The following is a 22,348-nucleotide window of genomic DNA, read 5'->3' as shown; positions in this document are numbered from 1 at the left end:
TCTTTCATATGCTTATTTAGTTTGGAAACTTAGCCCACTTCACACTCGTTTGATGCTCGATAGCTAGCGGCTTATTGGGTCTTTAGTTGGGGTAGCTGTTAGGGTTTTTATCTTTTTTATTGGAAACGACTTGGTAAGTCTATTATTGTTGATCATGCTCTATGAACAATGATCATGCTCTATGAATAATATCTTCATGTAATGGATTATATTCGATTTACATATTAATGGAAATTTCTTTTCCTTTAAAAAAAACTAATAAAATCCATTAATTACACATTTTTTATATAGAAGAGATATTAATCATTAAAGTTTATAAATAAATTTTTTTTTTTTTGGAAGTAGACGATATTACATAGTTGGTTGGTTTTGGCGTAGATCAATGCAATGTTAATAAGAATGAATAATTTATAAATGATATCAGTTTTCTTTCCTCTCGTATTTTTCCACACCACAGGCCACTTAATTCCATAAAACGTCACTTTCATGTAGAAACTTTGAAAGGTCAAAGACCAAGACAGCTAAGGTCTCTCCAGAATATATATATATATATATATTTATATATAAAGAAGCCTCCGACCTTACGTTTAGTTACATGTTTATCTTGAATTAATATCCTATAATCTATATATCAATCTCACCATGCCTGCAATATCATCAGCATCAATGGATCATGTTACAATAATTATTTTTCTTGTGCTTTTTGCAGTAGTAACTATGATGGTCAATGTTTGCCTTGGAAATGGAGAATCCATCGTGCTCTGCTCTGAAATTGAAAAGCAAGCTCTTTTGAGTATCAAGCGGGATCTTGTTGATCATGATAACAAATTGGTGTCTTGGAATGTTTCTGAAGAAGAAGATTGCTGCAAGTGGGCTGGAATTTCCTGCAACACGCAAACTGGTCATGTCTATGAGCTCTCCCTCAAGGATAGATCACTTACAGGCAAGATCAATCCTTCCTTGCTTAATCTCACACATCCTTCCTTGCTCTTTAAATTATTTTCAAAGCTTCTTCCTTTCAATGACACACTATGATAATGACTCGAAGAAGTAGCTAGCTATTACAAGTACAGTGTCTGTAAAAGCAGCACAAGTGTAACTGAAAGTACTAACAACAATACATAGTCGAAGAAGATCAAACTCTAAACAGAGCACTACTACCAATCGAACAAAACGAAACGAAATCAGCAAAATAGCAATTTCCAGACACTAAAGAAAAGTCTCCCCATGCCCCGTTAATGTTTGTCAAAATGCTTCTGAGATGCTAAAATATACATATGCATATGTATAGCAAAAAGTGGAGGTGTACCACAGAGGGACGACTCGAATTAAGTGAGAGAGAGAGAGAGAGAGAGAGGCTTACCATTTTCCACCGCTGAGAACTATGGCACAGAGAAATAATCAGAAAAGAAGTGGGCTTTAGCCTTGGGAAAATTTCATTTGTGTAAATTTATATATAGTCTTATATTTAAAAAAATAAAAATTTGTCTTGGAAGACATTTGAACTTAAAATACACTTTACCATTGTGTTGTGTCGAATCATTTAAACTCCATTATGACTTTCAAAAAAAAAAAAGAAAGAGGAATAAGTAAAAGAGTATATTAGTTTTAAAAATTATCACTTTATTAGATGTTTAGTGTCCGGATGGAAATTGATATCTTGCTGATTTTGTTTAATAGATAATACAGAAATAGTTGGTTTGTATTATTTGCTTCATTGGTAGAAAACGAAATATTCATCGGTATGACAACCTACCACTTCAGCAGCTCCATCCTTTAAGCTGGGATTAGTACTTCCAAAGCGAATCACGTATTGACCAGCATCAGTAAAAAGTTGTAATGACAATACATTAGACTGGTACATTTTCATTTTGTACTCGAGATAAAAACAATGATAGAAAATCATGTGATGAAATTGAAAGTGAGAAACCTGAAAGCCAAAACTTCTCCAGTCACTATCTATCTCAGCCAGCACATTTCCATCAATGTCTTTCAAAGTAAATATCCAAATCCAGAAGCCAGGGTTTTCAACCATTGCAAACTGCTTGTTCCAAAACAATTGATGATTAGGTTTCAATTAAAAAATGGCATAAAGATGATTGACACTTGTAGAAGGGAGTAAAGAGGGAACTGATACAGTCTGATAGAATATATGTAGTAGAGGGTTTATTGGTAATTGTACTGATGGGGTATTAGATGAATTGGGACAAAGTAGTAAATATATGGGAGAGGTAAGAATTAGAGGGTCATGAATTGTATGATTGTATTTTGGGAACTTTTGCTTTGTTGGAGAGTGCCAATACTATCGAACCCTTGGCTGGTCACTGCATTTCTCTTTGATTTCCAATAATATCACTTCTATTCTACTTGTTCACCATTTCTACCTTATTTTCTATATCTGGGGTCTATCAAAATATTTAATGAATTAAAGAACTTAAACTCAATCATTAACGACTTATTATAGCCAGGTAACTTTATTGAAATGGTAAGAACTGCAGAGTGTTAGGCACTATCAGAATGATAGTGAGAGGAAAGAGGGACTTACCAATTTCCTATAAATTAACAGATTGATGATGGTGCCAATGACCATATTAAAATACACTGGAAATCTCATATAGGTAAGAACAACTAGCAAATAGGCTTACCTTTCATTGACCTCTGCATAAATTGAGTTGTTTATCGACCAACAAGGCTTGCGTACCTAATGTATTGTATGCAAAATAAACCAATACACAATAAAAAAATCTACAAATATATGCATATAATATTGAAAAAAAAAATTGAAAACATTGCCAAGAAACTTGATAGTGCTTCCCCAAACCCCCCTCCCAAAAATAAAATAAAAGGTAAAAAGAACGCTCACCCTGAAAAGCTCATTACCTTCTGCATGAGTTACAAGAGCAACAATAGGGTGCCTCAAGCGAAGAAACTTCAAAATGAAAAAGATGCATTAGAAGTTACATATCAGAGATATATACATCGACACAGACAGAAATAAAGATAAAATGAACACCACAATTGGTACAGATCAAATCATACATCACCATGAATAATGACTACACAAAAGATGGATCAAATCATGTTTTCTAACTCCTACATATTGAGGAAGCCATTGCAGCAGGGTCAGGACGAAGTATGAAAAGAAGGGGGGGTGTTTACTTAAGCAAACAGGAATGTAGAACGTGATAGTTAAGAAAACAAATCTGCCACTTGACACAAATCACAATAGCTAATTTAACAAAAAAAGAAGAAGTTAATAAAGTGAAGTAATATCACAAACGAAAAATAAATCAAGCATGGTATATCAACAAAAACGAGTATCAAAATCTTTGTGCGAATAAAAATAACAACATATGATATATTACTTTGTTCACAAATTAAACCAATAGGCAGCAGAACAACCATAAGTTATAGAAACTTCAAAAATAATTTGGAGAAAAAAATAGCTAAACACTCTTTTCAAGCTAAAAACTGTGCCTATAGTGGATTCACTAATACAGTATGTGGAATTCAACTGCCTCCTACTTCTTTTGCATCTTATCATTTATTATGAGCTACCTGTTATTCTTCTGAGACAAGTACTCATTGCAAAACTAGTACAAATTTACAAGACAACAAAATCCTGAAGGAAGATATTGTTGGAGAGCCATATATAAGTAAAGCTATCATTTTCAATCCAAAAGATTAAAGTTTTTATAAAAGCACAGAACTTTTTACCACTTCTGGAGTTTCAGGCTTTAAAATCTCTGACGGACTAGGAAATGGCATTGACACAGAATTCTATTTCTTGCCCTGCTTTAATTCAGGAACATGTGCCTCCCAAGACAACAATTGATCTTCAAACACTACCCATAAACCACCTTTCTTGTATTCTTATTCATTTTCGTATCTGCAACTAGATCTGTGCAATAAAATCTCTATGTAGGTGGATACCAATTCCAGCATTCTGCCCAAAATGGCGAGATGGAATCAAAGAGCTATGTTTTGAATTTGACCCAAATACAGAAAAGGGATTTGTTCGTAGGATCAAACCTTTCTTGAAACCCCACATGCTGGAAATATCTTGATGAACTGATTTTCGAAACCTCTGGCGTGGACTTATTGAGCTTCTTCGCAAGGCAACGCCAGCCAACTTCTCGTCCAGTTCATCTCTAATAAAAGTCACAGATTTTGAAAGAAAGGAATGGGGACGCTTGAAAATTTTCGTATTGAGATTATGTAGAAGTATGTAATGAGAGAGAGAGAGAGAGAACTAACCGGAGTCTCTTGCTCTTCAACTGTTTCTCACTCTTCCCATGAGTCTGGATCACTTTCCGACAGGCTCTCCATTGTTCTTTTTCACATTATACTGCAATTGGTTGGGTTTGGGCTTGGGCATGGGCTTTGGCTCCATCCCCATTGAGCCTTATTCGTTACAGGTACAATATTAATTGAGAAGTTTACAAAAATACCCACGATTTTAAAAAGAGATATAGTATATATATGGAATTTTTAAAAAAAAATAAAAAGTTTATAAATTTGTAATAATACAGCTTTTTAGTAACTAAAATTTATAACTAAAGTTTACAAGTTTACACACAATTTTGTAAACAACATTTACAGACTAAATAAAAACTTATAACAAACAATAACATAATTGTTACAAACTGTTATCTGTATTTTCGTAATTTTTGTAAAATTCTGTATTTTTCAAAAAAAAAAAAATTTACAGTGTTGTGGTGTAATTTACAGATGGGGATCGCCAATAACAAAGTTGGGTTTGCCAACTGAGAGTGGGCTCGCCAATGGTCACGTTGGCCCTCGTTGATTGGCAAGCAAGTCCCCTCGAGGTTGGCGGTGTTGAACGACTAGATCTTTTGGTTTTCACCCATTGGCGAGCGAGTCCCCTCTGAAATATGTCGACCAATTTCCCTTGCAAGTGATAAAATGCGGGACAGGGCTTCGACATTTTTGTCAAGTCATTATATCATCACTGCTTATTAATATATGTAAGTAAATAAAGACATAATATTATAAGGGATATTTGCGACAATAATGTCTATGTACTTAAGTTTGTTGCACTTAAATGCTTATGTAAAAATTTTGGCGGCAATAATGTCTACCGTTAATGTTTTGGTGCAGCCGTTGGTCCCTGAGTCGTTAGGGGTATACAGGGTAAACGTGGCACAACCCGATTGGGTTAAATTATTAAAATTTAAAACAAAAACAATTAATATTTATGTTTTCTAATCTAAAACAAAAAAAAAAACTAAGACTTTAAAAATATAAAAAAAAAATTGATTGTCTTAATAACAAATTCTAAAACTAATCTAAAACAAAAAAATCTAAAAATCCCAAACCCAGAAAAGACGATCGAACACCACCTCGACGCTTTCCCCCTGACCTCACCCTGACGCTCTCCCCCCGACAGTTGAGCACTTCAACCCACTAGAAGAGAACTTGTAATTCCTTCGAATTGGGGGTTAGGGCATCTTTTGCAGTAGGTTAATGGATTGAAAAAAATTGTCATTGTCGACCACAAAATCCAATGGTAGAAAGAACAGCTTAGACAAACAAAAATTAATTCTAATTAATGATAAGAATTGATATTTTTGTGGTATTTTGTGCATCCATTTTTGAGGTAAAATTAATTCTTTAATTTGGCTCAACATAATAAGGACATTTCAACTAATTTCCTACATATTTAATAAGAGGATATACATTGCTTTGAAAGCTTATTATGCTATTAACTGCTGGATCTTAAATAATGGTAGACTCAATGAAGTCATTTGTTGAAGTTGACTTGTCATAATGAAGTTTTCATGTAATTTAATATAAAGTTTTCATTATTCCAAAGCCTCTTTAAGAGCAGAAGAAGTTCAACAGTTTTGAAAGCTTTTATATATATATATATATATGCTATACTAATATATATAGAAGTGTACATAATTATAGTTTAGGAATATTCCTTATTCATATTCTTTATGTATTTTATCGTTTTGTCCATTTGAATTTCTATTTTTTTTAATAGTAATTTTGCATTTCTATTTAATGTATTTTTTTTCCACTTAAGCGTTTATAAAGATTCACATGTTTATATTTTTCAAATTCTAATTTCTTTTATTTATTATACATATGCCACATATTTTTCATACATTTTTTTATTATCTCCATTATATAAAACAATAATACATTTATATAAATATTATTATATGAATTTAAAAAATATATTATTATATGAAAAATGTATACCATTCATTATACTTTTTAGGACAGTATAAGCAATTAAATATATAACTTTCTTAAATAAATATCGATGTGGTCATATACCCATGTAAATATATGAGTAATGATATGTGGATCCAAAATATGCACCCAAACATTACACACAGTGACGTGACATTGCTTTTTAAAATAGTGGATTCATCACTATGTGTAATGTTTAAGTGTATATTTTGGGTGTACATATCATTACTCGTAAATATATATATATCTATATCAATGTTGTGTTTAGATATGATATATGTACAAATTATTGATATAAATATTTATGTATACTAGAAATGTAATTCATTCTATTAAAATGTGAACCAGTTTTGTCTTAATTTGTTTAATATATTTATGTCATACATTATATTAAACATTTATTTATTTATTTTTATAATATTATTTATCTGTTTAAAATTTATGTGATACAAGAGCAACAAAAGGGGCCTCAAGCAAAGAAACTTCAAAATGAAAAAGATGCATTAGAAGTTACATATCAGAGATATATATGTGCATCGACACAGACAGAAATGAAGAGAAAATGAATACCACATTTGGTACAGATACATCACCATAAGTAATGACTACATATTTATACAAACTTATACAATTAATTAAAATAAATATTATAAACTAATTAAATAGACTAACTTAACAAAATTCTATAAGTAAACTGATATTGATGTGTTAGACTATCTCCAATGCAATATGTAAATTTTGTGTCAATTGTAACGGTTGTTAATGTAGATCATTTTATCAAACAATTGTACGTACGCCAGTTAATGCCTCATTAATGATAGTTATAATTAATATAATGTGAGTTTGTTGTGAGATTAGCTATATTGAAGAAATGCCCTTTAATTTTCCATGCATGATAGATATGTATTCAATTAGTAAGTGTGATTATTTGATTGATGAGATTAGTTAGACAAGTAGAGAAGAAACTAAATAAGAACAAAAAAGAGGTCAAAGGATGAGACGAGAGAAAACAATGGACAACATACAACGTGTAAAGTAGGGTGGAAATTAATGGAACCATTGCCACTTTGATGATATTATTTTGTCTATTGAGAAGAAATTCATTATAGTCTCAAGAGAAAAATCAAAACGTTTAAACTAAGTTAGAATAATTGGCTCTCTATGTTTAATCGATCGAAGACTAGATATAGGATCGCGATAGATTATATACGTTAATGGCTCTCATGTATACATTAATGTATAATTAATGGTAGTAATTGATGTTGGGGTGATGACTTTGTTGTGAGAGTATCTATTGAGAAGAAAAGTCTTTTAATCTCATTAATTAGTGATAGGTAGATGTATTTATCAAAAACAATTGATTTGATAGTAGAGACAAAGTAGGAAAATAATACATAACCTGTAAAGTAGGGTAGAATAATACTTAGACTTCTAAATTATCAACATATCACTACTTTTCTAATTTTATTGAACACTTGATAGATGTAGTGAGATTAGCTATATTGAAGAAATGCCTTTTAATTTTCCATGCATGATAGATATGTATTCAATTAGCAAGTGTGATTATTTGATTGGTGAGATTAGTTAGACAAGTAGAGAATAAACTAACTAAATAAAGTACAAAAAAGAGGTCAAAAGATTAGACGAGAGAAAATAATGGACAACATACAACGTGTAAAGTAGGGTAGAAATTAATGGAACCAATACTACTTTGATGATATTATTTTGTCTATTGAGAAGAAATTCATTATAGTCTCAAGAGAAAAATCAAAACGTGTAAACTAAATTTGAATAATTGGCTCTCTCTATGCTTAATCGATCGAAGACTAGACATAAGATAGTGATAGACTATACACGTTAATGGCTCTCTATGTATACGTTAATGTATAATTAATGGTAGATGTTGGGGTGATAACTTTGTTGTGAGAGTATCTATTGAGAAGTAAAAGTCTTTTAATAATCTCATTAATTCGTGATAGGTAGATGTATTTATCAAAAACAATTGATTTGATAGTAGAGACAAAGTAGGAAAATAATACATAACCAAACGTGTAAAGTAGGGTAGAATAATACTTGACTTCTAAATTATCCATATATCACTACTTTTCTAATTTTATTGAACACTTGATAGATGAATCAATCTCTACAGCCTTTTGTGATTGTCAATCTTTATAATATATATGATTATGTATAATTTATCAAAAGCATGTCTGAATGTTTTCGTACAACTACTCCATAACATTTAAAAGAAAAAAAAAAGATCATAGAAACTAATTATTTTTTATTATGTATAATTTATTAAGTGTTGATTAATTATAATTATTTTTTTGCAGCAGGTCAATTATAATTATTGAATTAAGTTATTTTGATACAAGTTAAGATCATAGAAACTAAAACACTATTAATCTTGGTATGATTAAATAAACTGAATTTAATTAATTAAGTAGAAATAAGTGACGTGATGATTCAATTTCCCTTCTCAATAATTGATATCAATATTGAGTCAAATTAAGTCCAAGGACATGTAAGGTCTCTCCTACCATAAACTAACTCTCATCTAGAAAAAAAGTATAGTACAAAATTGAGAAAAATTCTAAAATAAAATAAAATACATATAGTAAAAAAACAAGTGAAAAAAATGATTCTGAGAGCACTCACATTAGAATATATAATTAAAGAATGATTAAGTCTTCATATATGTAATTACTCAAAGAAAAAAAAAAGGAAAAAGTCTTCATACATGCAACGCCTCTTGATGAGCAGAAATAGGACGTTTCAACAGTTTGTGCTATATCAATAATTTGTCCACAAACTGGGCCAGCTAAAGGAATTGCATTGAAGCATGACCAGGACAGCTAAGGTCTCTCCACCATATATAAACAAGGCCTCCTACCATGCATGCCTTTATCATTATAATATCCTATACATAAACTATCAATCTCACCAATATGGCTGCATTATCAGTATCCATGAATCATGTTACAACAACGATTATCTTTGTTGTGTTTTTGGCACAAGTAACTGTGATGGTCAACGTTTGCTCTGCCAATGGAGATCAATCCAACATTCTCTGCCATGAAACTGAAAAGCAAGCTCTTCTGAGCTTCAAGCGGGATCTTGTAGATGATTACAACAAACTGGTGTCTTGGGATGTTTCTGAAGAAGAAGATTGCTGCAAATGGGCTGGAATTTCTTGCAACACCCTTACTGGCCACGTCTCTGAGCTCTATCTCAACTATGGCTCCTTTACAGGCAAGATCAATCCTTCTTTGCTTAATCTCACACATTTAATTAACTTAGACTTGAGCTGGAGCAATTTTGAGGGGATTAAAATTCCAAGTTTCATGGGTTCTTTTGTGAGTTTAAGATATCTTAATCTCACATGCGGAGGATTCACGGGAATGATTCCCCACCAACTTGGAAATCTCTCAAGTTTGCTCTATCTTGGTCTTGGATATAATCATGACTTATATGTTGAGAACCTTCATTGGGTCTCTGGTCTTTCTTCATTGAAATCTCTAGTCATGGATCGGGTTAATCTTAGTAAAGCATCTGATCACTGGCTTTTTGCAATAAACACACTCCCTTCCCTGCAAGAAGTACGCTTGCGCCACTGTCATCTTGGTCATATTCATTTCCCATCTCACATCAATCTTACATCCCTTGAGACACTTGACCTGAGTGACAACTCCCTTGATCTTGGAGGTCCAATTTGTTAAATAACCTCTGTTTATTGTCCTTTAGTTAGTTTAGGCCTTGATATATTTCGGTTATATTTTCTGTTAAGGCCTCTTGGCTAACTACTTTTCTGTTTCTCTCTTTCTTGTAATTGTTTGGTTATAAATAAGAGGTTTCTCTCTCAGGTCAACTCATTCAATTTTCTGAGAGCTTTCATCTTAAATATCTCTCCTACTTTCTTCTCTGTTCTGTTCTTTACATGGTATCAGGCCTCCACGGTCCTACCCTTGTGTTCATTCTCTCCAATGGCGACTACCGATTCTACTGTCCACGAAGATGGCACTTCCGTTTCTGCCCTCACTCCACAGCAGCAACATTTCATTGCCTTATCTCAAGCCCTAAACCACGCCCTCCCAGTGAAGCTTGACCGCACCAATTTCCTCCTTTGGAATGCTCAAATGGAGAACGTTATTTACGCTAACGACATCGAGGATTATCTGGATGGCTCTAATGTTGCTCCTGAGAAGTTTCTTGTTGGCTCTACCACTCTCAATCCTGCATTTGTCACTTGGAGAAAGAAGGATCGTCTGATTCTTAGTTGGATCTTCTCTTCTCTCACTCATGAAATTATGGCCCAAATTGTTGGGCATTCTACTAGTGCAGCCGCCTGGACTGCCCTTCAACAGATCTATTCCTCCACCTCTAATGCTCGTCTCCTGCAATTACGTCTCCAGCTACAAACTCTCAAGAAAGGCGGCACTCCCATGCTCGAATATATCCTCAAGATTAAGAATCTTGCTGATCAATTGGCTGCCTGCTCTGAAAAGGTCTCGGAAAAAGACCAAGTCTTGTATCTTCTTGCAGGTCTTGGAGCTGACTATAACTCCTTTGTGGTGTCTGTTACCTCTAAGTCCAAGAGCATTACTTTCGAGCAAGCTACAAGTCTTCTCCTTGCTCATGAAACCCGCTTGGAGAACCAGAATTCTGTTGATGAATCTACCTCTATTTCTGGTAATGTGGCTTACAAGCACTCTCAAATTCGGTCTCAACCATGGTATCGCAACTCTCAAGGCAGGGGTTCTGTCCATCCTCCTCCCCCTAACTCTGGCTCTCGAGGTCCCCCTCGATCGACTCACTCCGGGCCAAGAATCATATGCCAACTGTGTCTCCGCCCAGGCCATGGTGCTTTCAGCTGCTACAGGCGGTTTGATCCAAATCTGCCTTCACCTTCCTCCGCAGTTCCCTTGTCGGCTTCCTCTTCTGGTGCCTCAGCAATGATCGCAAGTTCCAACACAGTTGCCGACGACACTTGGTTACTTGATTCTGGAGCATCCCACCATCTCACACCCTCTTCCAATGCTCTTGATCAATCTTCCACTTACTCTGGCACCGACTCTGTGACAGTCGGTAATGGTAATTCCCTTTCAATTTCTTCAATTGGTCATTCTCATCTAAACTCCTCTCATTCATCTTTTCAATTGAACAATGTTTATCTTGTTCCTAAACTAACTTCAAATCTTCTTTCTGTGTCTAAATTTTGCTTGGATAACCATGTCTTTATTGAATTTTATTCCAATCATTATAACATCAAGGATCTCTCTTCGAAGAAATTGCTCCATCAAGGCTACCTTGATCGCGGTCTCTATACTTTTCAAGCTGCTTCAGCCTTGCGCACTTCTGGTTCTTCTTCTAGTGTTCGTGCCTATCACTCTACTATTCCTTCATCAGATTTTCCTGTTCCTTCCAGTCTTTCCTTTTCAAATGTTACTCAGACTCCAGCTGCTATTTGGCATGCTAGGCTTGGTCATGTAAATTCTACTATTGTTAATATTGTTCTACATCAATGTAATAAACCCTTTCAATATAATAAAAATCATGTTTGCACATCTTGTCAATTGGCCAAAAGCCATCGACTTCCCTTTGCTAACTCTACTTCTCATGCCACAAAACCATTACAATTGGTTCATACCGATTTATGGGGACCTTCCCCTATCACTGCTATTGATGGCTCTAAATACTTTGTTCTTTTCCTTGATGATTTCTCTCGCTTCACATGGATTTATCCACTGTCAAGTAAAGATCAAACAATCTCAGCATTTAAACAATTCAAATTGTTAGCAGAAAATCAGTTTAATACCACCATAAAAGAACTTCAGTCCGATAATGGCGGTGAGTTTAAAAGCTTTCTTCCCTTTCTTCACTCTTGTGGCATTAGTCACCGTTTCTCTTGTCCCCATACCTCAGCCCAAAATGGTCGCGTCGAACGCAAGCATCGCCATGTCGTTGAGACTGGTCTTGCTATGCTAGCTCATGCATCCCTTCCTCTTCGTTATTGGCTATATGCCTTTAGAGCAGCAACCTATATCATTAATCGCCTACCAACCAAACTCCTCCATTTTAAATCTCCATTTCAAGTCCTATACTCCAAATCTCCTGACTACTCTCTGTTTCGTACTTTTGGTTGCTTGTGTTTCCCGTGTCTTCGCCCATATAACAAACACAAACTCCAATTTCGGTCTTCCCCTTGTATTTTTCTGGGTTATAGTACATCTCATAAAGGGTATCTTTGTCTAGATCCTTCCTCTCGCCGCATATACACCACTCGTCATGTCGTTTTTGATGAGGCCTCTTTTCCCTCATTTACAAATCCATGTCCTTCCGCTGTCAAATCTGTCTATGTTCCTACTCCAGCTCTTATACAATTCTCTCCCCCTCACTCTCTTCATATCTCTCATCCTACCCCTTCCACTTCTCCCTCTCCTCCTCTTCCTTACCCCCCCTCTTTCCCTCTTGCTTCCGATCAAGTTCCCACTACTACTACTGTGCAGAATGTTGTTGATACTAATGTTGTTGATACTAATGCTGTTGTTTCAGATCAGGTCTCTACTGATAATGTTTTGCAGGTTCCCATGGCTGCACCAACATCACATTCTCTTACTGATATTGTTCAAGTCCCATCCGTAGCCAACACTCATCCAATGTTGACTCGTGCGAAGTGTGGCATCCACAAACCTCGAGCTCTTGTGGTCAAAAAGGCTCCTGATCTTCACAAGCCCCCCCGCACCTTCACACAAGCCTTGAGCATACCTCATTGGAAAGCTGCCATGGAACTTGAGCTTCATGCTCTTCATCATAACTCCACCTGGCAGCTTGTTCCTAGTCCTCCTACCGCCAATATTATTGATTGTAAATGGCTCTTCAAGTTGAAATACAAGCCGGATGGTTCAATAGACCGCTATAAAGCACGGTTGGTTGCTCGGGGTTTTACACAAACAGCAGGGGTTGATTATTTCGACACGTTTTCCCCGGTTGTCAAACCAGGGACAGTGCGTGTTATGCTCACTTTGGCTCTCTCCAACGGCTGGTCTCTTCGGCAAATCGATGTTCACAATGCTTTCCTCAACGGTGATCTTTCAGAAACTGTGTATATGTCTCAACCACCCGGATTTGTCAGCTCTACCCAGCCACATTATGTCTGCAAATTATCCAAGGCTCTTTATGGTCTCAAGCAGGCGCCACGTGCCTGGTTTGCTAAGCTCAGTCAAGCTCTGTCCAGCTGGGGTTTTTCCTGCTCCAAAGCTGACCCTTCCTTGTTCATTTTGCATCGACCTTCCTATGCCATCTTCATACTTGTTTATGTGGATGACTTGATCATCACTGGCAGTGATTCTACTAAACTTGAGAACATTGTGAAAGCTTTACACAATCAGTTTGCTATTCGTGATCTCGGTCAGCTTCACTACTTTTTGGGAATAGAAGTCACTCAGGCATCCAACCAGTTACACCTTTGCCAACAGAAATATGTTCATGACATATTATCCATGACTGACATGCTTGATACTAAGCCAGCCCCTACCCCTGGAATGGTTGGGAAACCTCTCTCTCAAAATGATGGAATTTTACTCGACGACCCCTCCGAGTACAGGCGTGTCATTGGCTCTCTTCAGTATGTCACTATGACCCGCCCGGACATCGCTTATGCTGTTAATCGTGCCTGCCAATTTATGCACGCACCCACTACTTCTCACTGGCAAGCAGTAAAACGCATCTTACGTTATCTTCGAGGCACTCAGTCTCACGGCATCACCTTTACCGCTGCTACGAAGCTTCATCTCACTGCCTTCACGGATGCGGACTGGGCGTCCAACCCCGATGACAGACGTAGCACTGGTGGCTACTGCGTTTTCTTGGGCGATAGCATCGTCTCATGGTCCTCGGCCAAGCAGAAAGTGATCTCTCGGAGTAGCACCGAGTCTGAATATCGTGCCCTTGCAAATGTTGCTGCAGAACTCACCTGGTACAAACACTTGTTCACTGATTTGCAGCTGCGTATAGCCTCTACTCCAGTGGTTTGGTGTGATAATATGTCTGCAGCTCACTTGGCCTCAAATCCTATCTTCCATGCCCGCACAAAACACATCGAAATCGATTTCCACTTCATCCGTGATATGGTAAATCGCAAGGAAATCAGTGTGCAATATGTTCCTTCGGAACACCAAGTCGCAGACATTCTTACTAAACATTTGCTAGTGGCTCGGTTCTCGACCTTGTGTGCCAAACTGACTGTCCTTCCCAGGCCACTCAGTTTGAGGGGGGCTGTTAAATAACCTCTGTTTATTGTCCTTTAGTTAGTTTAGGCCTTGATATATTTCGGTTATATTTTCTGTTAAGGCCTCTTGGCTAACTACTTTTCTGTTTCTCTCTTTCTTGTAATTGTTTGGTTATAAATAAGAGGTTTCTCTCTCAGGTCAACTCATTCAATTTTCTGAGAGCTTTCATCTTAAATATCTCTCCTACTTTCTTCTCTGTTCTGTTCTTTACACAATTCCCTGCACCATTCTAAATAATATGAGCCTTCTCAAACATCTTGATTTGTCATGGAATAAAATGAATTCTGTCATTCCCAAATGCTTTTATAGTTTTCCCAATCTGGCACACCTCTACCTTCGTGGTAATAACTTGCAGGGCACTATTTCAAGCGACGTAGCAAATTTGACTTCTATTGTCAGTTTTGACTTGTCAGATAATGCTTTAGCAGGAAGTATACCGAAATCTATGGGAAAACTTTGCAATTTGGAGGCAATTGATTTGTCATACAATAACTACAAAGGCAGAGTCTCAATGGTATTTGAAAGCTTGTTGTCGGGTTGCCTTGTAAAAAAGCTAAAGTCCTTGCATTTGGATGGAAATTTGTTTGATTCCTTTACTGGAGAAATCTCAGATGAAATAGGAGTTTTCGAGAATTTAGTTGATCTTTCTCTCAAAAATAATAATTTTTCTGGTCCCATTCCTATGTCAATATGTCAAAACTTACGATCCATAAAGTCATTAGATATTTCTAGAAACAATTTCAGTGGCTCTATTCCAGAATGCTTGGTTTCTCTCAAAAAGTTAGAATTCCTCCGAATCTCCTATACCCAATTAAGTGGACCACTTCCAAAAAGTCTTGGGTCTCTCTCAAAATTAAAATCTCTCGTTATTTCCTATAATCAATTAAGTGGACCACTTCCAATCAGTCTTGGGTCTCTCTCAAACTTAGAAATTCTTGATATTGCGTCAAACAATTTCGAAGGTGATGTGTCTGAAGTTCATTTTTCCAACCTCACAAAGCTCATTGAAATACATGCTTCTGAAAATAATTTGACTATGAAAGTAAGTTCATACTGGACTCCTCCCTTTTCTCTTGACTCTGTGGAACTAAGAAATTGGAACTTGGGTCCTCATTTTCCTGTATGGCTAAAATCACAAAAAAGTATTTCTGAGATAGACATGTCCAACACTGGAATTTCAGATGTCATTCCTAGTTGGTTATGGAATTGTCCTTCCCATAATAAATATTGGTGTCTTTCTATTGACTTGTCCGAAAACCAAATCTATGGAGAAATTCCTGAATTTCCAAATGATGGTTCTTATAACTTAAACTTGAGCTACAACAAGTTGACAGGTTCGTTACCTCATATTCCAGTTGCCATCATACTAGATCTTTCAAATAACTACTTGGCTGGTAGCATTTCTAACTTTCTTTGTTATCGAAAAACTTATGCAATAAGTCTATATCTCGAAAATAATCTTTTATCAGGAAAGATTCCCAACTGTTGGATGTATTGGCCAAGGTTATTGACGATAGACTTGGATAACAATAATCTCACTGGGAAAATTCCAAGCTCTATTGGATCTTTACATGAGTTACGGTCATTGCATATTCACAATAATAGCCTCATTGGAGAAATACCAGAGCCTCTTAAGAATTGTTCAGCTTTAAGTGTTCTTGACCTTAGTTTTAATAAGTTGGTGGGAACTATACCAAGATGGATCGGAAGTCTTCCAATGCTGCGCTTTCTTGTGCTTCGTTCAAACAACTTGACAGATCTTATTCCAGTTGAGCTATGCAAACTTTCTTCACTTCAAGTATTGGATGCTAGCAACAACAATTTGACAGGGGTTATACCGAAATGTTTAAAAAATTTAACGGCTATGACCTCTAAATCATATCAATTTCAGTCAATGTATTATTTTGTCATCACCGCTAATAATCAACAATCTAGAGAGAATGCAAATCTTGTAATTAAAGGAAGGGAAAACCAGTACGACAGCATCTTATATCTCTTAAGTGCCTTAGACCTTTCAGACAACAAATTATCAGGAGAAATCCCAGAAGAACTTACAAGTCTCCAAGCATTACAATCGCTGAATTTGTCGGGAAACTATTTGAGTGGGAGCATTCCAAAGAAGATTGGCAGTATGGCAAAGTTGGAATCTCTTGATCTCTCAAGAAACCGATTGTCCGGTCACATTCCTTCAGGTATGTCAAGCTTAACATTCTTGAGTTTCTTGAACTTGTCATATAACAATTTGTCAGGACAAATTCCAACAAGCACCCAACTGCAAACCATGGATGCTTCGGGCTTTATTGGCAACAAATTGTGTGGACCACCACTCCTCATAAAGTGTAGAGAGGATCATCTGACATTGAATAGAGATGCAAGTAGTGAAGATGGAGAAAGAAAAGATGATGAATACTGGTTCCGATTGGGCATAGGAATGGGGTTTGGAGTGAGCTTTGTAGGTGTCATTGGTCCGTTGCTGGTTTGTGGATTTTGGAGGCGTGCATACTTTTGGTTTTTTGAAGAATATGTGTGGTACAAGTTTGTGGATTACTGTATCAAAATAAAGTACATGTTTTAATATTATTTAGGTCAATCGTGGTTTAAAGGCTTTTGTAATAAGATGGTTTAAAGGCTTTTGTAATAAGATAGGGCTATGTTTGTTTTCCTTCTACTCACTTTGTTTAGCCTTCTCTACTTTATTTTGTACTATTGGTTGTATTGTTTCTTGGTAACCTTGAAGTTAGAATAGTTGTTTGTATGTATTTGGCCGCTAATTGGTATTTTATCTTTCGGTTAAGTTTATTGGTGTATTGTCGTTTTCGAAGATAGCCCAATTTGTAGTTACCAATTTCTTTTTAGATTTTTAATCATATGTCTTCATTTCCCTTGAGGAATTAAAGAAATGATTTAGATAATGGAAATAGTTCAAAGAAAATCACAAATAAAAGTAAAGCTTATGTAATTAATTTGAAAAGTTAAAATTGTTTTCCAAAATATATATTTAACATATAAACACAAAAAATATCAAATCATCATGTGAACATTTAAACAAGCTTTTGCAAACAAAAATAAATTAAATCTCAAGAGATAATCAAGCAAATTCTAAGATTTTTCAAATTTTTTTTTTTAGAGATTTAAAGAATTTAATGTTTAAATAAACTTTATCAAAATATCACAAATTCGAATAGAATAGAAAAGTGTCGTATTATGAATAATATATATATTTAAACAAAACTAACTTAGAAATTAAAAGTAAAGCTTAATAATTATTTATATTTTTCTAAGAACTAATAACAATTTCAATTTATAATTAGAAAATGAAAATCACCAATATTTTTTTTTTTCCAAACAAAACAAAGAATTTTTTTTTTTAACATTATATAACAAATGAAAATCACATAAAAACAAAAAGAAAACACTAATAATTTTTTTTTTTTGAATTTTACAACAAATGAAAAACATGCATAAACACAAAGAAAAATACATGCACACTACCCCCAAACTTAAATGGAACATTGTCCTCAATGTTTAATAAAATAGAAAAGATTAAGAACTACTCCCTTTGAGGAATGCTTCATTGATTTGGCTCCTTTGTTTTCTTCTCTTCTTTTCTTTTTGGGCAAGAATTTTCCTTCAAGCTTTTTGAAAAACATGAAACAAAAAACACACAACAAAAAGTGAAATATAAAATGAAACATTAAAGTATGGGTTGCCTCCCACAAAGCGCTTTAGTTTATAGTCTTTAACTCGACTATAATTTTTTTTTTCTTTTAACCTACACCCAATCGATGGTGTAAAATTTCATTAGTAGGGTGAGTTATGACTTTGGTGCAAATGTCATAAATAATAATTGATAACATCACACCTACAAGAAAATTAGAAATATGCAATTTTAATGGAATATCAATAAAATAAGAAAATTGCATATCTATATTAGACTCCTTTTCATTTTGAGTAAATAAACAAATTTGTTCAATTTTGGGCTCTTGAAATATAATTATATCTTTTTCATTTTCCTTATGAGCCTCTAAAATTATTTCATCAAACTCTTTTGGTTCATTAGGGGGTTGGATGCATATTACAAGTTCTTCAACTACCTCATTCTCTTTGTCACTTTGAATTTGACTATTTGGATTGGGAATGAGTTGGTTGGGATAAATTTGTTTTTCCGACTCTATAACAGTTGCAAGTTGTCCTACTATTGTTTCAATTTTTGAGATTGACTGAGACTGGGCTAGTAAGATTTGGTAGGTTGATTGCATGAACTGTTGTAGGGTATCCTCTAAAGATGGGCTCGTTTCTTGTTCAATGGGATATGATAGGTCGGATTGGGCATGACTTTGATTATGCATGTTGAATTCATGCCCTATTGGAGATTGGGTATGACTCCATGAAAAATTTGGATTATAGGTGGGGGCAAATGGGATATCAAATGATTCATGCATATCATACATATTATTAGTTTCTCCATAATTTAAATTTGAATGCTCATAATAGTTGTACTCAGAATTCCAACTATAATTAAAATGATCCATATGGAAGAAACTAAATGACAAACTAAATTATTAATTTTTTTTTTAAAGATGACAATTAAGGGAAAAAAAAAGAACAAGAAAATAAAAATTAAGAGAATAAAAACAATGTTAAGAAATGAAAACAAGAGTTAGGACAAGATTTAAGTTTTTTTTTTTTTTCAAGAATATATATATTTTTTCAAGTTTTCTTTTCAAGTATATTTTTTTTTTCACAATAAAATGATAAAGGATAAAGAGAAATAAGACAAAATTAAATAAGACTATCCAAATTTAAGCAAGAGTAGGGAGGCATAGCATGCCATCAACCATAACAAAAATAAGGTAAAAATTAGGAGGCACAAGTGCCATCAACTAAAACATAAGATAAAATACTAGGAGGGAAAATTGCCATCAACTAGTAACTTGCGGAAATTAAGTAAAATGAAAAATTACAACTAGATAAATAAGCAAAATTATAACAAAATTAGGAGGCACAAGTGCCATCAACTATAAAAATTAAAAGGATAGATAGGAGGCACAAGTGTCGTCAACTAAAAAAAAAACAATAAATATAGAAATATAAGTATTTTTTTTTATGGGTGGTAGAACCGTCCCAAATTTTCTTTTTATCTTTTTTTTTTTTTAGTTTTTATAGATATATATTTTTTTAGTTTTTTTTTTAAGTGCAAAAATTAAAATAACTAGTAGAAAAATTTACTAACCTTGAGATAAATTTTGTTTATTTTCTCTTGCAACTCCCCGGCAACGGCACCAAAAACTTGATGGACCCAAAACGGGTATGTTTAAAAATTTATAAATCGCAAGCGCACGAATCGTTCATAAAGAATAGTGATCGTGTAAGCAAGGATGTCGAACCCAAAGGAAATGTCTAAAATTGAAAAGAGAAAACTATTTTAAACCAAAAGTAATAAATTCTAACCTAGTTCCAAAGATTAATGATATTTTTGTATAATAAAAATAAAATAAAAGACAATAATATAGAAATTAAAGACAATATATATTACTAAATTAATAATTGTAAACAAGATGGTAAAATAAGATTATTAAGGATTAGAATCCACAAAATATAAGTTCAATAATATTTATAAATACATTGATTCCCAAGTTTTAGTGATAGTTAAAATAAATCAAACTATCATTTTCTAAATATATTTATAATTTTAAGCACAAATTATTTCTAAAAAGATAGGATTTTTCTTCACTTTTTAAAATTATAATTTCAAAGCATTTAGTATAAATCAATCTAATGAAATAACAAATAAATCAATGAACATTATTTATAAGGCAAAACATAATATTTTTGTTCTAAGCATGGATGTGTTCAATTTAATGACACATCTTACACAAAAAATATTATGTATTTGCACTAATGAAGAACAAAGTTTAAATATGTGCTAACAATCCAAAATACATGATATTTAAGATGAAATAAGATATTTGAAGAAGAAAATTCCATAAACTTTGTTGCACAAAATGAGAAATCAAGATACAAAATAAACACTATCTAGTTACACATTGTTTCTTCATCACCTTAATAATCTTAAAAAGATTAGAAACACATAACTAGAATAGCAAATACAAACTAAAAATTACAAACATAAATAGGAAAATTTGGAGGAGAAACCCCCAAAATTTCCTCTAAAAATACATAGAAAATAACCAAAAAGAAGAAGAAGAAGAAGAGAATAGAGAGGTTTTGAAATGTGTAGAATTTGGTATAGTAACTTCTCTCCAAAATTGGACACCCTAAATGGTCTTCAAAACTCCATATTTATAGCCAAAATGAGATATTAAAATAATCAATTTAAATTAATTAAATTATTAAATTAATTTAATTAATTATAATATGGTAAATAGGGATAAATTATAAGGTGTAATTATGATGTTTTGGGGTAAAATGTGTAGAAAGTGAGGTAAAAAGTGGTATTTTTGTCATACGGGACAAATGTGCTTTTGGACAATTTATGGGCTCAAGATAAATGAAGGGGCTGCTTTGGCTTGTGTTCAGGCGGCTGGTGGGTTTAATTGCTGAAGGTGGCTTGGTGCTTGAGGTGAAGGCTTCAGCTGAGGCAGGCGTGGACTGAAGTGTGATATGTGACTAGGGTGATGCTGAATTGAAGAGGAACCATGGCTGATACGTGGAGTTGCTTGCTGGGAAGGAGAAATTGGGCTTGGGTCCAATTGAAGCTAAATGCCAACTTTTCCTTATCTTTTATTTCTTTTCAAAACTACCAATTTCTTGCTTTCAAGAGCTAAAAAACAACATCATTCCTATAAAATAAATATAAATTAAGTCATGATAAAATATTTTCACTTATAAAATAAATCATATTAATTTATTGAAAATATTAATTAAAACTCAATTTAATTTAATATTTAGTTTCAATAAAACACATTTTTACCTTAAATTAAACAACAATAATTCAATTAATTAACTACAACAATTTACAACAAAATAACTATAAAAACACATAAAAATCTATAAAATTAAAATAAACCTAATAAATTCAAAATTACTCAAAAACTTAATAAATTACTTAAAAACTCAAGAATTAAGCAACAAGTAGCACATAAAAAGTGGTAAAATAACTCTATTTTGTAGAGTTATCACTAAAGGAATGGAAGATCAATACAACACCATCCTATCATTGGTGGCTAGCATAGATCTTTCAAATAACAATTTATCAGGAGACTTCCCAATATAACTCACAAATCTCCATGCATTACAATCTTTGAATCTGTCAAGAAACTCTCTCAAAGGAAGCATTCCTAATCAAATAAAAGATATGGCTATGTTGGAATCTCTTGACCTCTCGATGAACCAACTGTCTGGTGTTATTCCTCCAAAGTTTGTCAAGTTTAACTTTCTTGAATCACTTAAACTTGTCATACAACAACTTTTCAGGAGAAATTCCCACAAGCACCCAACTTCAGAGCATGGATGCTTCTTGCTATATTAGAAACCAACTTTGTGGACTTCCACTCCTGAAAAAGTGCAGAGAAGATCGTGAAATAACACCTAAGGATGCAAGTACTGAAGATGAAGAAGAGAAATACTGGTTTCGATTAGGCATAGTGGTCGGATTTGGAGTTGGCTTTGCAGGTGTCATTGGTCCTATGTTGGCCTGTGGTTTTTGGAGACGTGCTTACTCTTGGTTCTTCAACGAGTACATGTGGTACAAGATTGAGGATTGCTTTATCAGAGTAAGGTACAAGCTGCAAAATTAGAAGGCTCAATCATGTTTTATGGCTTTAGTAATAAGATATAACTTTGTTCATTTTCTTATTTGCCTTATGGCCAAA

The 22,348-nt window shown here is 34.0% G+C and overlaps 3 protein-coding genes and 1 long non-coding RNA gene across 7 annotated transcripts; 3 read left to right on the top strand and 1 right to left on the bottom strand.

Annotated features, from left to right (window-relative positions):
- Window positions 1–409: 409 nt before the first annotated feature.
- LOC133834282 (receptor-like protein EIX1) lies at window positions 410–5,387 on the top strand. The gene is made up of 2 exons (XM_062263844.1): window positions 410–943; window positions 4,732–5,387. Exons 1-2 carry the CDS (start codon window positions 643–645, stop codon window positions 4,746–4,748), a joined length of 318 nt encoding a protein of 105 aa, XP_062119828.1. The 5' UTR covers window positions 410–642; the 3' UTR covers window positions 4,749–5,387.
- Window positions 1,072–4,425, bottom strand: LOC133834283 (uncharacterized). 4 transcript variants are annotated; one of them, XR_009893330.1, is made up of 7 exons: window positions 4,258–4,425; window positions 4,033–4,151; window positions 3,718–3,946; window positions 2,864–2,929; window positions 2,646–2,701; window positions 1,931–2,041; window positions 1,072–1,793 (listed from the first exon to the last, which is right to left on the bottom strand). It is a non-coding gene; the product is annotated as an uncharacterized LOC133834283 (long non-coding RNA). The 4 variants fall into 4 exon arrangements; XR_009893328.1 differs by having other exon boundaries at window positions 1,072–2,041; window positions 2,881–2,929; XR_009893327.1 differs by having other exon boundaries at window positions 1,072–2,041; window positions 4,258–4,424.
- A 3,675-nt stretch (window positions 5,388–9,062) lies between the features above and the next one.
- On the top strand, window positions 9,063–10,201 carry LOC133834279 (receptor-like protein EIX1). Its single transcript, XM_062263841.1, has one exon. It carries the CDS (start codon window positions 9,174–9,176, stop codon window positions 9,942–9,944), a length of 771 nt encoding a protein of 256 aa, XP_062119825.1. The 5' UTR covers window positions 9,063–9,173; the 3' UTR covers window positions 9,945–10,201.
- Window positions 10,202–14,790: 4,589 nt separating this feature from the next.
- Window positions 14,791–22,273, top strand: LOC133777960 (receptor-like protein EIX2). The gene is made up of 3 exons (XM_062217723.1): window positions 14,791–16,705; window positions 16,763–16,978; window positions 21,951–22,273. The coding sequence occupies exons 1-3, from the start codon at window positions 14,791–14,793 to the stop codon at window positions 22,271–22,273; spliced, it is 2,454 nt and encodes an 817-aa protein (XP_062073707.1).
- Window positions 22,274–22,348: the final 75 nt, after the last annotated feature.

Source organism: Humulus lupulus, chromosome 5 (genome assembly GCF_963169125.1).
Source record: "Humulus lupulus chromosome 5, drHumLupu1.1, whole genome shotgun sequence".
NCBI classification, from domain to species: Eukaryota; Viridiplantae; Streptophyta; class Magnoliopsida; order Rosales; family Cannabaceae; genus Humulus; species Humulus lupulus.
This window is presented reverse-complemented; position numbering and strand designations above follow the sequence as displayed.